This window comes from Scyliorhinus canicula, chromosome 8 (assembly GCF_902713615.1).
Source record: "Scyliorhinus canicula chromosome 8, sScyCan1.1, whole genome shotgun sequence".
Taxonomy (NCBI): domain Eukaryota; kingdom Metazoa; phylum Chordata; class Chondrichthyes; order Carcharhiniformes; family Scyliorhinidae; genus Scyliorhinus; species Scyliorhinus canicula.
The window spans coordinates 168,307,003-168,320,026 of record NC_052153.1 but is presented as its reverse complement, the minus strand read 5'-3'; the positions used below and the strand labels follow the sequence as shown (position 1 = coordinate 168,320,026).

At 45.8% G+C, this 13,024-nt stretch overlaps 1 protein-coding gene and 1 pseudogene across 6 annotated transcripts in view; both read left to right on the top strand.

The window, feature by feature from the left end:
- LOC119970683 (storkhead-box protein 2-like) overlaps positions 1 to 2,483 on the top strand; it is a 394,730-nt gene extending 392,247 nt beyond the window's left edge. For 5 of the 6 annotated variants that reach the window (XM_038805698.1, XM_038805699.1, XM_038805701.1 and 2 more), the window contains exon 4: positions 1,579 to 2,483. In XM_038805698.1, the coding sequence (XP_038661626.1) occupies positions 1,579 to 1,768 (190 nt within the window). In that variant the 3' untranslated portion in view covers positions 1,769 to 2,483. The remainder of the gene's footprint in view (positions 1 to 1,578) is intronic. The other variant, XM_038805700.1, reaches the window with a different exon arrangement.
- A 2,872-nt stretch (positions 2,484 to 5,355) lies between these two features.
- LOC119970027 lies at positions 5,356 to 6,628 on the top strand (annotated as a pseudogene).
- Positions 6,629 to 13,024: the final 6,396 nt, after the last annotated feature.

The window sequence follows — 13,024 nt, the reverse complement described above, 5'->3', positions numbered from 1 at the left end:
GGGCCTCGATAGGAAGCTCTTTCAGAGGGTCAGTGCAGACTTGATGGACCAAATGACCTCCTGCTGCACTGTAAGGATTCGATGATTCTATGATCACAGTGAAACACATTGATCATTACTTATGGTTTAGTACAGTGGGCTAAACAGCTGGCTTGTAATGCAGAACAAGGCCAGCAGCGTGAGTTCAATTCCCATACCGGGCACCTTGAATGTGGCGACGAGGGCCTTTTCACAGTAACTTCATTGAAGCCTACTTGTGACAATAAGCGATTATTATTATTATATTATAATCCAACAAACAATATTGTCCAGGTATTTGGTATGAATTTCTCATGCGAAAGCAACATAAAAAAACAATTTAACCAGAGGTTTTCTGGCAGTAAAATGCAACAAAGAATTGGAATTTTTTTTATAAATAAATTTAGAATATCCAATTCTTCTTCTTCTTACAATTAAGGGGCAATTTAGCGTGGCTAATCCCCCTAACCTGCACGTCTTTGGGGGGTTATTGGCATGAAATCCACACAGGCAAAGGGAGAATGCGCAAACTCCACACAGACAATGACCCAGGGCTGGGATTTGAACCCGGGTCCTCAGCCCTGTAGTCCCAGTGCTAACGAGCACTGCACCACAAGCTGCCCTCAGAATTGGAAAATTAACCACACATTATTTTCATGAATCATCTGAGTGAGACTTCCTATTAAGCACAAGATTATGAACTATTTTACACTTTGAATATATGCCCATCATCAACTGACATAAGATTCTATTCAATTGGGTTTTGCATGTGACAGAGAGAGTGAGAGAAAAAAGACTCTTAATTAGCCAGTATGAGCCAAAATTAGCCCAGGTCAGTGTAAAGGCAGTTCGAATCCACTGCATCAACTGGTCTGCATCATTAAAATGTGCAACAGGAATGAAGCAAGGTAGTGCCCATGCATTCGATTTTATATCACTGATTAATTATCATTAAAGTTCCCTCGTTCAGTCAGACCGATTTGCCTGAATTTAATATGCATCTTTTTTGGATAGCTTTTTGTTCCTCTTGAGCCACTCTTAATTTTGATTTTATAATAAGTCAGTGTTATAAGCCTGTGTTACTATTTCGGCAAAGGTTGGAATTTTGAGACGTTTTAACGGTTGCTGTTTTATATTAAAAACCGCGATGATTATAATGTGTGAAGTAAATATGTAGAGTTGTGGAAGATGCACCATCTGTAAAAAAATATGCATGCATTGATGAAGGGTTGCAGTGCAGCACTGGGAGATTTAATTGCACCAAGTAACGACGTCAAATTCTGATTTTATCAGTTCAGATGTAATGCCAAAATCACTGTACGCCCAATTGTCCTGAGTGTGTGTCTCGAACTCTCCCGCCACCTCCCCATCCCCACCTTTGTCACAAAACTCTCAAAAGAGTAACATCTATTGCGAATACATTGATACTTACACCTATCTCTCTGCTTCTGGCCTCTTTTGAGTACCGTTACCCAGTTAGGCCAAAAGTTGTGAAGGGTTAAATGTTATAGCATTAGTGTTTGGAAGCATTAATGTTTTTCCATCCATGGTGTCTTTCAGTACTCGTGAAAGTCTGGCCTCTAACACCTCAAGCATAGTAGAAAGCACCAGGCGGCAGAACCCCGCTGTTAGTCCGGGACATGGAGGCACGTCAGCATTCAGTTTCCGAGCAACTACAGATCCTGCACCAAGTGAACCCGAGAAACTGCAGAAGCCCATGAAGTGTCTAGCCTCCGTTACCAGTGTTTGAGCAAACAGTAGTAGCTGTCAGCGACAGATTTTGTGCCACACCCTCGGCAATCACAAGCCTGCACCTCGGCTGTCATTTTGAAACACCGTCAGGCAATGCTCTTAACATTAAAAAAGAGGAGGTGCAAACTATAGAAGTAGAAGCCATTTCTATGACTCGGAGCTTTTTTTTAAAAACATGAGTACTTATTAATTTTACTTCTTCATCCTTTAGGTATTGAGTGGCTAATGCAGCTTTTGCTGCATGGCATTCACCTAGATCATACTGCATGAATCGTCCATTGTGGTTTTGATAAAGAAGAGAAAAAAAAAAAAGCACAAACTCGTTTGCACTTCATGACTTTGTTCTTGATGATATTCTATGAAAACTTCATGCTTAGAAATAATCTTCTCTAGAGCATTATCAAGCCAGGAAAATAAATCCCGAGTGATTTTCTTTCCAAAACCAGTGCATGTGTTAAATCTGGACGAGCACATAGGTGGCAGTCTTAAACACTGAAGATGTTATCTTCAAATCTATGGTCAGTTATTTCCAATACAAATTGTTAAAAGTTATGTGGTACCAACAGATATATGTTGCACTATTGAAAGGTAAAATAATGTCTGACTTTTTTTATTGTACAAGATTATACATCATGGGTTACTGTACATATAAATAAATATTGAAGGCGTGGAAAACAAACACTATAGGAAAAACAATAAAGTTGCTACAAGTTTTACAGTTGTGGTAAATCTTATATCAATATAATATGTGAATTTGATGTGCATTGTTTCCTTGTACAAATAAATATGCTTCAGAGAAAATGCTGTTGAATAAGCAGCTCTCCAGATTAAAAAAAATATTTTTTTGCATGTACAAAGAGTTACTAAACAGTACAATTGAGGCATTTCTGTCACTGCAAGAGTCAAAATTTGGTTCCGTTAATATGTTGCCACTATTCTCTCCGTCCTGCCTATCCTAATTATTTTCCATGCTGTAGTGTATATATGAGCTTTATAGGTGGAAGCTTAGCACTGCTGGATTATAGTCTAAGGCCTGACTTTATTATCGTGTATTATCAATGAATACATATTAAAAACTTTCTGAAGTGTCCAAGTGCATGATGCCACTATGTTATGGATAAAAAGGCACTAGAAGGCTATTTGTTACGTACAGTGGCACATGCAACCAAGTTTTGTGTTTGCTGTCATTATCAATTTCAGCACAGCACTCCATTATTTTTAGACATTTAAATATGATCTTTCTTTTGTGCCCTGACTGCCTTTGTGCTCTGTGATGCCATTAAAATATTTAAATGATTTTATATTGTGGCACTTGTTATACCAGATTATATCGCCGTTTCACAGGTTGGTAGGACGCTTCAACTTGAAGCTTGTTCTTTAGTTTTGTATCTCCATGTAAAACTGAGTTGTGTTTCTTCTCCTTTTCTATTAGCCTGGTCCCACAACAGTGGAGAGATCTTTATAAAAGAACCTGGTGAAATTTCTTAATCACTGTTTGGAAATGTGCAGCGATTGCTGCTGCACCAAAATCCTGTTATATCTGATATTCTAAATCAGGGGTGGGCAAACTACGGCCCGCGGGCCGCATGCGGCCCGCCAAAGGTATTTCTGCGGCCCACCAAGTCATTAAAAAAAAAAAAAAAATTTTTTTTTTTAAAAAATTTTTTTTTTTTTTTTTTTTTTTAAAAGGTTAATGGGTGGGGGGGCTGTTGGGTTACTTACTGGCATAGAGTGGATACGTTGACTTGAGTAGGGTGATCATTGCTTGGCACAACGTCGAGGGCCGAAGGGCCTGTTCTGTGCTGTACTTTTCTATGTTCTATATGAGGCGCCCAGAATCATAACCGGGTGAAGTAATTATTTTACTTAATATACTATGCGGCCCTTTGTGAATTGTGAATTTCTGAATGCGGCCCTTGCACGGAAAAGTTTGCCCACCCCTGTTCTAAATATACGCATCAGGCCGAAAGATGTTCATGGCAGTAACAGAACTGGGACAGTACAGTTTATAGCTACCTTCCTTCTAATTTGGTTCAAATGAAACGTATGACCACAAAAGGGAACATTACATTTGTTTTTAAACTATTTAAATATGACCCTGCAAAATAAGCAATTAAAAAAACAAACAATGTGTATAGATACTAAGATAAGCGTGCCTGATCTGGTTGCAGCAGAACCGTAATAAAACTTTGCAGATGAGGCACATTATCCTTGTATGGCAGTGGTAGATCTGAAATGGCCTTCAATGTTTGTAACAAACATTTGTTTTCAATGTAGTTAAGATGTTGTTCATGTTGCACATAACTACCTCCATAGCTTTTTATGAAATGGTACCAGAATCTCCAATGTAGCATGATTTTCTATCTCTGTGACTGCCTTCTCTCTTCCCCCCCCCCCCCCCCCCCCCACCCCTCTCTCTCTCTCTTTCCATCTCTGTTACCATCTCATAAATGAGCTTTCACCAGACAACTGCTTCTGAATTTTTATGCTGGTGCTTTTTAACTCCTTGAAGCGTGGTTTCCAAACTAACTTCCTGATAATCATTTAAATTTATGTCTTGTTTTGAAACATGTCAAAGCAGTACAAGAACTGATATCTTTAATGAGGAGATTGCATCAAAAGCTGGTCTATTTTAAAAGACTGCATTCAAAGGGATGAAGATTGCTTTTTCGTGAATGAATCGCTATGAACTTATAAAGTACAAATGCAAACAGCTTTTTTCTTCAAGCAGAGGGGAATAGAGCAGCCGAGACTGCCTTGTATAAATATGTTTGCACTGAATAAAAATAACAAACATTTTTTAAAAATGTGTCTCTCTGGGTGCTGTTAGTCACTCGGACAGATGTGTTTATATATTGTAAAGCAATTTCTTACCAAATTTTGGTTCATGGAATGTCTTCCCTAATGTTACTGGATTATGTTATAGCACATTATAACAAGCTTGTTTTTGTAAGTGTATTATACTGTAACATAATGTGTTTAGTTGTCATTGATTAGTACAATAACTTGAAACTGTAAACAGGGATTTTTTTTAATGTTCCTAATTTAAAAGTCCCTTTGTGTGAAATGTGTTTCTGATGTATTGTAGCTTGTGTGGATCTCCCTTTTGGGATTGTGTTATTTACTTTAAAGCCATTAAATAACATGTTTCTCTAACATTTTGGGATTCTTGCCTTCTTAAAAAATACATGTGTCGTTGATATCCTACAGTCTGATTGATTCATTATTTTATTGTCACATATCGAAGTACAGTGAAAAGTATTTTACTGCAACCAAGGGGACGTACACACTCGCTGAAAAGAATAATCAACAAAGTACATTGACAAATAAGTAATTGGTTACAGTGTGGAACAAGGACTAAACAAAGCAAATACATGAGCAAGAGTAGCAAGGGCATTGTGAATAGTGTTTTTCCAGGGAACAGATCAGCCCGAGGGAGAATCGTTGAGTCTAGTAGCTGTGGGGAAGAAACTGTTCCTATGTCTGGATGTGCGGGTCTTCAGACTTCTGTATCTTCTGCCTGATGGAAGGGTCTGGAAGAAGGCAAAGCCTGAGTGTGGGGGGTCTCTGATAATGCTGTGTGCCTTCCCAAGGCAGCAGGAGGTGTAGACAGAATCAATGGGTGGGTGGCAAGCTTGTGTGATGCAATGGGCTGAGTTCACCACACTGCAGTTTCTTTCCAACTTAGGCTAAGCAGTTGTCATATCAGGCTGTGATGCAGCCAGATAGGATGCTCTCTTTGGCATATCTAGAAGTTTGTGAGATTCTGACAACTGCCCGAGCGGCGGCGGGAGTGGGGCCCCGGTCCAGGGTAGAGCTTATGCGGAATGGCAGAGCCCCAGGTGAACAAAGAAGATGCAGATTCCAGGTGAATTCAGACCTTCCCTAGCGTCAGCTATTGCGATATGCTGGAGGAAATGATGGAATTGTGTGTCACCGCTTGTGAAAAGTTTTCTGCTAACCATGAGACTGCAGCTAAAATGATTAAAGAAACCATGGACAAGAGATTTGATGCTCCTGGCATGTGGTGGTTGGCGAAGGGTTTGGGTTTGAAGTCACTCACAAAATGAAGAACATTCTCTACATGTATTTTGGGGGCAACATGGCCATGTGTGTGTGGAAGTGCACATAACATGACAGGACTGCGCAGGGCCCAGCGACGCTGATTCTCCTCACTCCTCCAATCCTGACTTGTCTCTGAGCACAAGCGCACAAAGGACACAGATTCAATCCAGTCGTTGCGATGGGTCAGACTTCAAACAGAACACTTGCCGCTTGAAAAGACGCAAAGCATTTCTTCTGGTTTCAGCCGGAGCAGGGACAGAGATTGAAGAGTATTTTTCATCTCCTGTTTTTTTAATAAGGTTCAGAAACTAAATGGTCAATAATGAACCATGCTGTCATAGGAAGTAGAGACATTGTTGGGCTTTCTTGACTGTCGCATCAACGTGAATGGACCAGGACAGACTGTTGGTAATGGTGACCCCAGGAACTTAAAGCTATCGACCATCTCCACTTAGCCATTTATGTAGATGGCGGCATGTGTCGTACTACACTTCCTGAAGTCGATGATCAGTTCCTTGGTTTTGTTGACATTTGGAGAAAGGTTGTTTTTGGTACACCATGCAACTGAGTGATCTATCTCCCTTCTGTTGTCTGACTCATTGTTGTTTGAGATACGACCCATCAGTCATATCCATCCACAAACTTATAAATCGAATTGAAGTTAAATCCTGCCACACAGTTGTATGTGTATGGGGAGTACAGTAGAGGAATGAGTACACATCCTTGCGGGGCCTCAGTGTTGAGGACTATTGTGGAGGAGGTGCTATTGCCTATCCTGACAGATTGCGCTCTGTTGATGAGGAAGTCAAGGATCCAGCTGCACAGGAAGGGATCAAGTCCAAGATTGCAGAGTTTGGTTATTAGTCTTGCCAGGATAATGGTGTTATTGGTGGACCTGTAGTCTCTGAACAGTAGTCTATAATAACATCGGATCTTACTGAAAAACCTTTTTGTTGTGACATTTTTGTTACAACCAATTATAAATTCCTTCGTCTACATTTATAATGGGAGGTGCCTATGCAAATTTGTTTTTCATTCTTCATGGAGCCGGTATTTGTGGCCATCTCTAATTGCCCTTGGACTGAGTGGCTTGCTCGGCCATTTCAGAGGGACAGTTAAGAGTCAACGACATAGCTGTAGGTTACATGTTGGGCCAGACCAGGTAAGCGTGGCAGATTTCCCTCATTAAAGGGACATCAGTGAACCTGATGGGTTTTTATGACATTTGATGATAGTTTCATGGTCACCATTCCTGAGGTTGCACAGTGGGTTAGCACTGCTGCCTCACAGCGCCAGGGACCCGGGTTCGATTCCGGCCTTGAGTGACTGTGTGGAGTACGTACGTTCTCCCCGTGACTGTGTGGGGATTTCCTCCACAGTCCAAAGATGTGCTGGGTAGCTGGATTGGCCATGATCAATGCGTGGCGTTATGGGGGCGTGGGCCTAGGTAGGGTGCTCTTTCAGAGGGTCGGTGCAGACACGATTCTGCGCTATAACTAAAGGGATTCTATTTGATGGATTTATTATTTGAATTTAAATTTCACTTATTTATTTTACAGGATGTGAACACTGCTGGAAGGCTCCCTTACTGCCCTCCATTTCAGAGGACATTTGGGAGTCAACTGCATTGTTGTGAATCTAGAGTCACAAATAGGCCAAACCAGGTAAGGATGCCAGATTTCCTTCCTTATTGGGCATTAGTGTTCCCCAAAATATTCACCTAGATGAATTTCTAATCCAGCAATATTGCCACGCCACCAACATCCTCTCTGTGTCTCCTCAGGAAAAGCTCTCCCACAATCAGCGGGAGGGCCCAGACTGGGGGTGGTGTGCCAGACATAATAATCCTTGCTATCTTTGAGGAGCGGGACCTGGAGGTGGCTGAGGACAGAGTGGACATTGCAGAGGTGTTGCAGAGCATGTCCCAGTCACTGAGGAGCATCGCCAAGGGCATTGACACAATGGTTCAGACATCAGGAACTGCCGGAGCTGGCAGAGCCAATGATGCAGGAGTTGCCCCTCCATCCTGAGGTGAATCCCAGGGCCCATTGGGCACCGAGTAGGAGGAGGGGATGCTGGGTGCCAACCCAGACTCGCCCCATGGAGTGGCGCCGCTGCACACCAGCTCCCCCGAGGTCCACCTCCCTGATGAGGCCGCATCTCACAGCCAGCACACGGGACAGGACATGTTCCGCCGACAAGTGAGCTGGGGCCCTCTGGTCCCAGAGCCTCCAGGTGCATCAAAGGCCACAAGATGTGGTAAGCAGCTGGCAGCCTCCACCTCAGATGTGCATCCTGGGGACACAGCTAGACGTAGTGGTAGAGTTTTAAAAAAATATATTTTTATTCTTTTTCACAATTTTTATCCCGAAGTTACACCCAACAACAATCAATAACCAACAACAAATATCTCAAACCCCAGAATAGTAACAACGATCCCATCCTCCCACCATGCCCAGACATCAGCCCGCATGTTAACATACACAAATGACAAAGAAAAAAAGGAATCAAGGATTACCCATAGCCATCTTTAACATACATAGCCTCCCTTCCCCCCCCCCCCCAAACTAATGTTCGATGTTATCCGGTTCTTGAAAGTGCATAATAAATAGTGCCCATGACTTGTAGAACCCCTCTGAGCTTCCCCTCAATTCAAACTTAACCTTCTCAAGGGTCAAGTATTCCAACAGGTCCCCCCGCCACGCCAGGGCACAGGGTGGAGAAGCCGCTCTCCATCCCAGCAGGATCCGCCTTCGGGCGATCAACGAGGCGAAGGCTATGATATCTGCCTCCGCACCCGTTTCCAACCCTGGCTGATCCGACACCCCGAATATGGCCTCCCGGGGACCCGGGTCCAGCTTCACATGCACCACCTTGGAAATTACCTTAAACACCTCCTTCCAGTACTCCTCTAGCTTTGGACAGGACCAAAACATATGAACGTGATCAGCGCCCCCCCCCCCCCTCAACGTTCACACACATCTTCTACCCCTTCAAAGAACTGGCTCGCCCTCGTGAGGTGCGCCCTGTACACCACCTTCAGCTGTATCAGCCCCAACCTCACACACGAGGTGGAGGCATTTACTCTCTGGAGCACCTCACACCAGACCCCCTCCTCTGTAACCTCTCCCAACTCTTCCTCCCACTTTGCTTTGATCCCCTCCAGTGGTGCCTTATCCTTTTCCAACATAGCTCCGCATACCGCTGACACTGTCCCCTTCTCCAGTCCCCATGCCGCCAGCACCTCCTCCAACAACGTGGAGGCCGGTTCCTCCGGGAAGCTCTATCTCCTTCCTGGCAAAATCCTGAACCTGCATATACCTAAATACTTCTCCCTGCTCCAGCCCATACTTCGCTTCCAGCTCCCTCAATCCTGCAAATCGACCCCGAAGAAACAAATCTTTTAGTGTCTTAATCCCCTTCTCTTCCCATTTCCGAAAGCTTCCGTCCCACCTCCCTGGCTCAAATCTGTGATTCTCCCGGATCAGCATTTCCCTCCACCCTGCCCCCAACCTGAAGTGTTGGCGAAACTGCCTCCAGATTTTCAATGAAGCTATTATTACCGGACTCCCTGAGTATTTCCCCGGAGCTATCGGGAGCAGGGCCGTTGCTAGTGCCTTCAGCCCCGACCCCCTGCACGAACTCTCCTCCATTCTGACCCACTGGGAATCAACCCCTCTGACCCAGCTCTGCACCTTCTCCACATTCGCCGCACAGTAGTAGTACATCAGGTTCGGGAGACCCAAACCCCCTGCCTGCTTTCCCCTCTGTAGCAGCACCTTCCTCACTCTGGCCACCTTCCCTCCCCATATAAACGAGGTAATCTTTCCCTCAATCTCCCTGAAAAAAGCCTTTGGCAGGAAGATCGGTAGGCATTAAAAAACAAACAGAAATCGCAGCAACACATTCATTTTAATCGCCTGTACCCGACCCACCAGTGACAGACGGAGAGCATCCCACCTTACCAGATCGGCTTTCACTCTCCCCACCAAACTAGTGATGTTGGATCTGCGAAGCCTTCCCCACTCCCGGGCAACCTGCACCCCTAAATACCTAAAGTGGGTCCCTGCCCTACGGAATGGCAGCCCCCCACCCCTGCCCCCACCCCCAGCTTAGACACCACAAAATACTCACTCTTGTCCAAGTTCAGCCTGTACCCTGAGAAAGACCCAAATACCTGCAGCAACTCCAATATTCCTCTTATCGACGCACTCGGCTCCGACACATACAGCAGCAAGTCATTGGCATACAAGGACACCCTATGTTCTATCTCCCCCCCCCCCCCCCCCCCCCCCCTCACTATTCCTTTCGTCTTCATATGATGGCCAACGGCTCAATCGCAAATGCAAACAGCAGGGGGGACATCCCTGCCTCGTCCCACGGTGCAGAGAAAAGTATCTCGAGCTGATATTGTGTGTGCTGACACTCGCCTTCAGCTCTTTATATAACTTTACTCAGTTCACAAATCTTGGTCCAATCCAAAACCGCTCCAGCACTGCCATCAGGTACCTCCATTCCACCGATCAAACGCCTTCTCGGCATCCAATGCCGCCACCACCTCTGTTTCCTTCCCTTCCGCCGGTGCCATAACGACGTTCAAAACCCTCCTAATATTCAAAAACAGCTGCCTCCCTTTCACGAACCCCGTCTGATCCTCACCTATCATCTTCGGGAGGCACCCCTCCAGCCTACCCGCCAGTACCTTCGCAAATACCTTTGCGTCTACATTAAGAAGTGATATAGGCCTAAACGACCCACACTCCATCGGATCCTTATCCTTTTTAAGCAACAGTGAAATTGATGCCTGCCCCAAGGTTTACGGCAGCACCCCCTTCCCTATCGCCTCTTCAAACATCCCCACCATCAGGGGTGTCAACTTATCCTTGAATTTTTTATAATATTCCACCGGAAACCCATCCGGCCCTGCCACCTTCCCCGACTGCATCCTCCCAATCCCGTCTTTTATCTCCTGCTCCAGTATTGCTCCTTCTAATGTAGCCCTGTCTCCCTCCCCTAGCCTCGGGTACTCCAACCCATCTAGAAATTCCAGCATCTCACGATCTCCCCCGGGTGGCTCTGACCTGTACAACCTCTCGTAGAATTACTCAAAAACCTTGTTAATCAGCTCCGGAGCCACCACCAATTTCCCGGCCCTATCCCTTACCTGAAGAATTTCCCTTGCTGCTGCCTCCCTCCGGAGCTGACCTGCTAACATACGCCTGCCTTGTCTCCGTGTTCATAAACTGCACCCCTTGCTCGTCTCAGTTGGCGCACCGCCTTCCTGGTGGACAGTCGGTCGAAGCTCGCCTGTAGTTCCTTCCTCTTTCCCAGCATCGCTGGGTCTCCATCCTCCGCATAACTCCTATCTGCCTCTAACATCTCATCTATTAGCCTCTGTCGCTCCAACCTCTCCTCTTTGTCCACACTGGCCTTAAACAAAATTACTTCACCCCTCACTACCGCCTTTAGAGCCTCCCAGGACTGCCATTGACACCTCACCCGTACAGTTGAATCTTACATATTCCTTAATTACCTTTTCAATTTTTTCACAGAATACTTGGTTCCCCAAAAGCCCCACATCCAGTTTCCACCCCGGCCTCTGCACTACCCCCTTCTCCAGCACCATATCCACCCAATGTGGTGCGTGATCTCACACAGCAATTGCAGAGTATTCCGACCCCTTGACTCCAGCCAGCAAAGCCTTTCCCACCACAAAAAAGTCAATCCGCGAGTATACCCTATGGACTGCTGAGAAAAACGAGTACTCTCGTTCCCCTGGGTGCAGGAACCTCCAAGGGCCCACCCCTCCCATTTCCACCATTAGCCCAGCTAGCGCCTTTGTTCCCCCTGATGGGACCAGCGGGTGCGGCCGTGATCTGTCCCACCTTGGCTCCTGCACCAGGTTCCAGTCCCCCCACAATCAGCTCGTGTGTCCAAGTCAGGAATGGCTCCAAACACCTTCCTCGCAAATCCCGCATCATCCCAGTTGGGACCGTATACACTTACCAGCACCACTAATCTCCCCTCCAGCGCCCCTGCCACAATCACATATCTACCCCCTGATCTGCCACTACCTTCTCCATCTGGAAGCATACCCTTTTGCTGACCAACACCGCTACCGCTCGAGCCCTTCCATAAAATCCAGAGTGAAACACTTGGCTAACCCAGCCCTTTTTAAGCCTCACCTGGTCCTACACCCTCAAGTAAGTCTCCTGCAGAATTGCCACATCGGTTTTCATACTTTTAAGATGCGCAAGCACTCTTGACCGGACCTCCTCGCCCTCTCACATTCCACGTGACTATCCTTACTGGGGGTCTCTCAACCCCCCCACCTTTCTTATCCACCATCAACATACCGCCGGGCCCTGCCCCATAAGCCTGATCCACCCCTGTCATCGAACCCCTTCCCCCCCCTCCCGAAAATCCCCCCCCTCTCGCTCGCCTTGTAGGCCCATTGACGCCTGCTATCCAGGCTCCAATGTCCGCAGATCTCTTCTCCTCACACCTCCGTTCACTAGCTGACTTTAGCTAGCTAGTGCGGGTGGCTCCCCCCGCCAAGACATATCATCCCCTTCCACCCAGTCCCAGAGAAAAAAAAAACAAACCCAACAATCCGACCCATACAATTCATTAACATAACATTTAACCATCGCAACACAGAACGCCGATCAACCCACCATTAACTTAAACTCTATAAACAATGCAAAGAGAAGTAGATTACAATACAAATCCGTAAAAAGAAAGTTATAACATTTATACATTTTCCGGCTTTTCAAACACAGTCCACAGTCTCTCTTCCAGTTCCGCTCTTCATGTCTGTCCCAAGCCTTCTGCCTTCACGAACGCCTCAGCCGCATCCGCTGTCTCAAAATAAAAGTCTTTGCCGTTATATGTTACCCTCAACCTCGCTGGGTATACCATACCATACCCCCTTCTTGTACAACATCACCTTCACTCGCCCAAACGCCGCTCGTCTTTTTGCCAACTGCACCGTCAAGTCCTGGTAGATCCGGACCGTAGTACCATCCCATAGTACCTCCCGCTTCTGCTTCGCCCAGTTTAACACCTCCTTCATGCAAAACTTATGGAAGCAGATAATTACTGCCCTTGGCGGCTCGTTCACTTTGGGCATCGGCCTTAATGACTGATGGGCTCGGTCCAGCTCGTACTGGGAGGGGCTCTTGCCCTC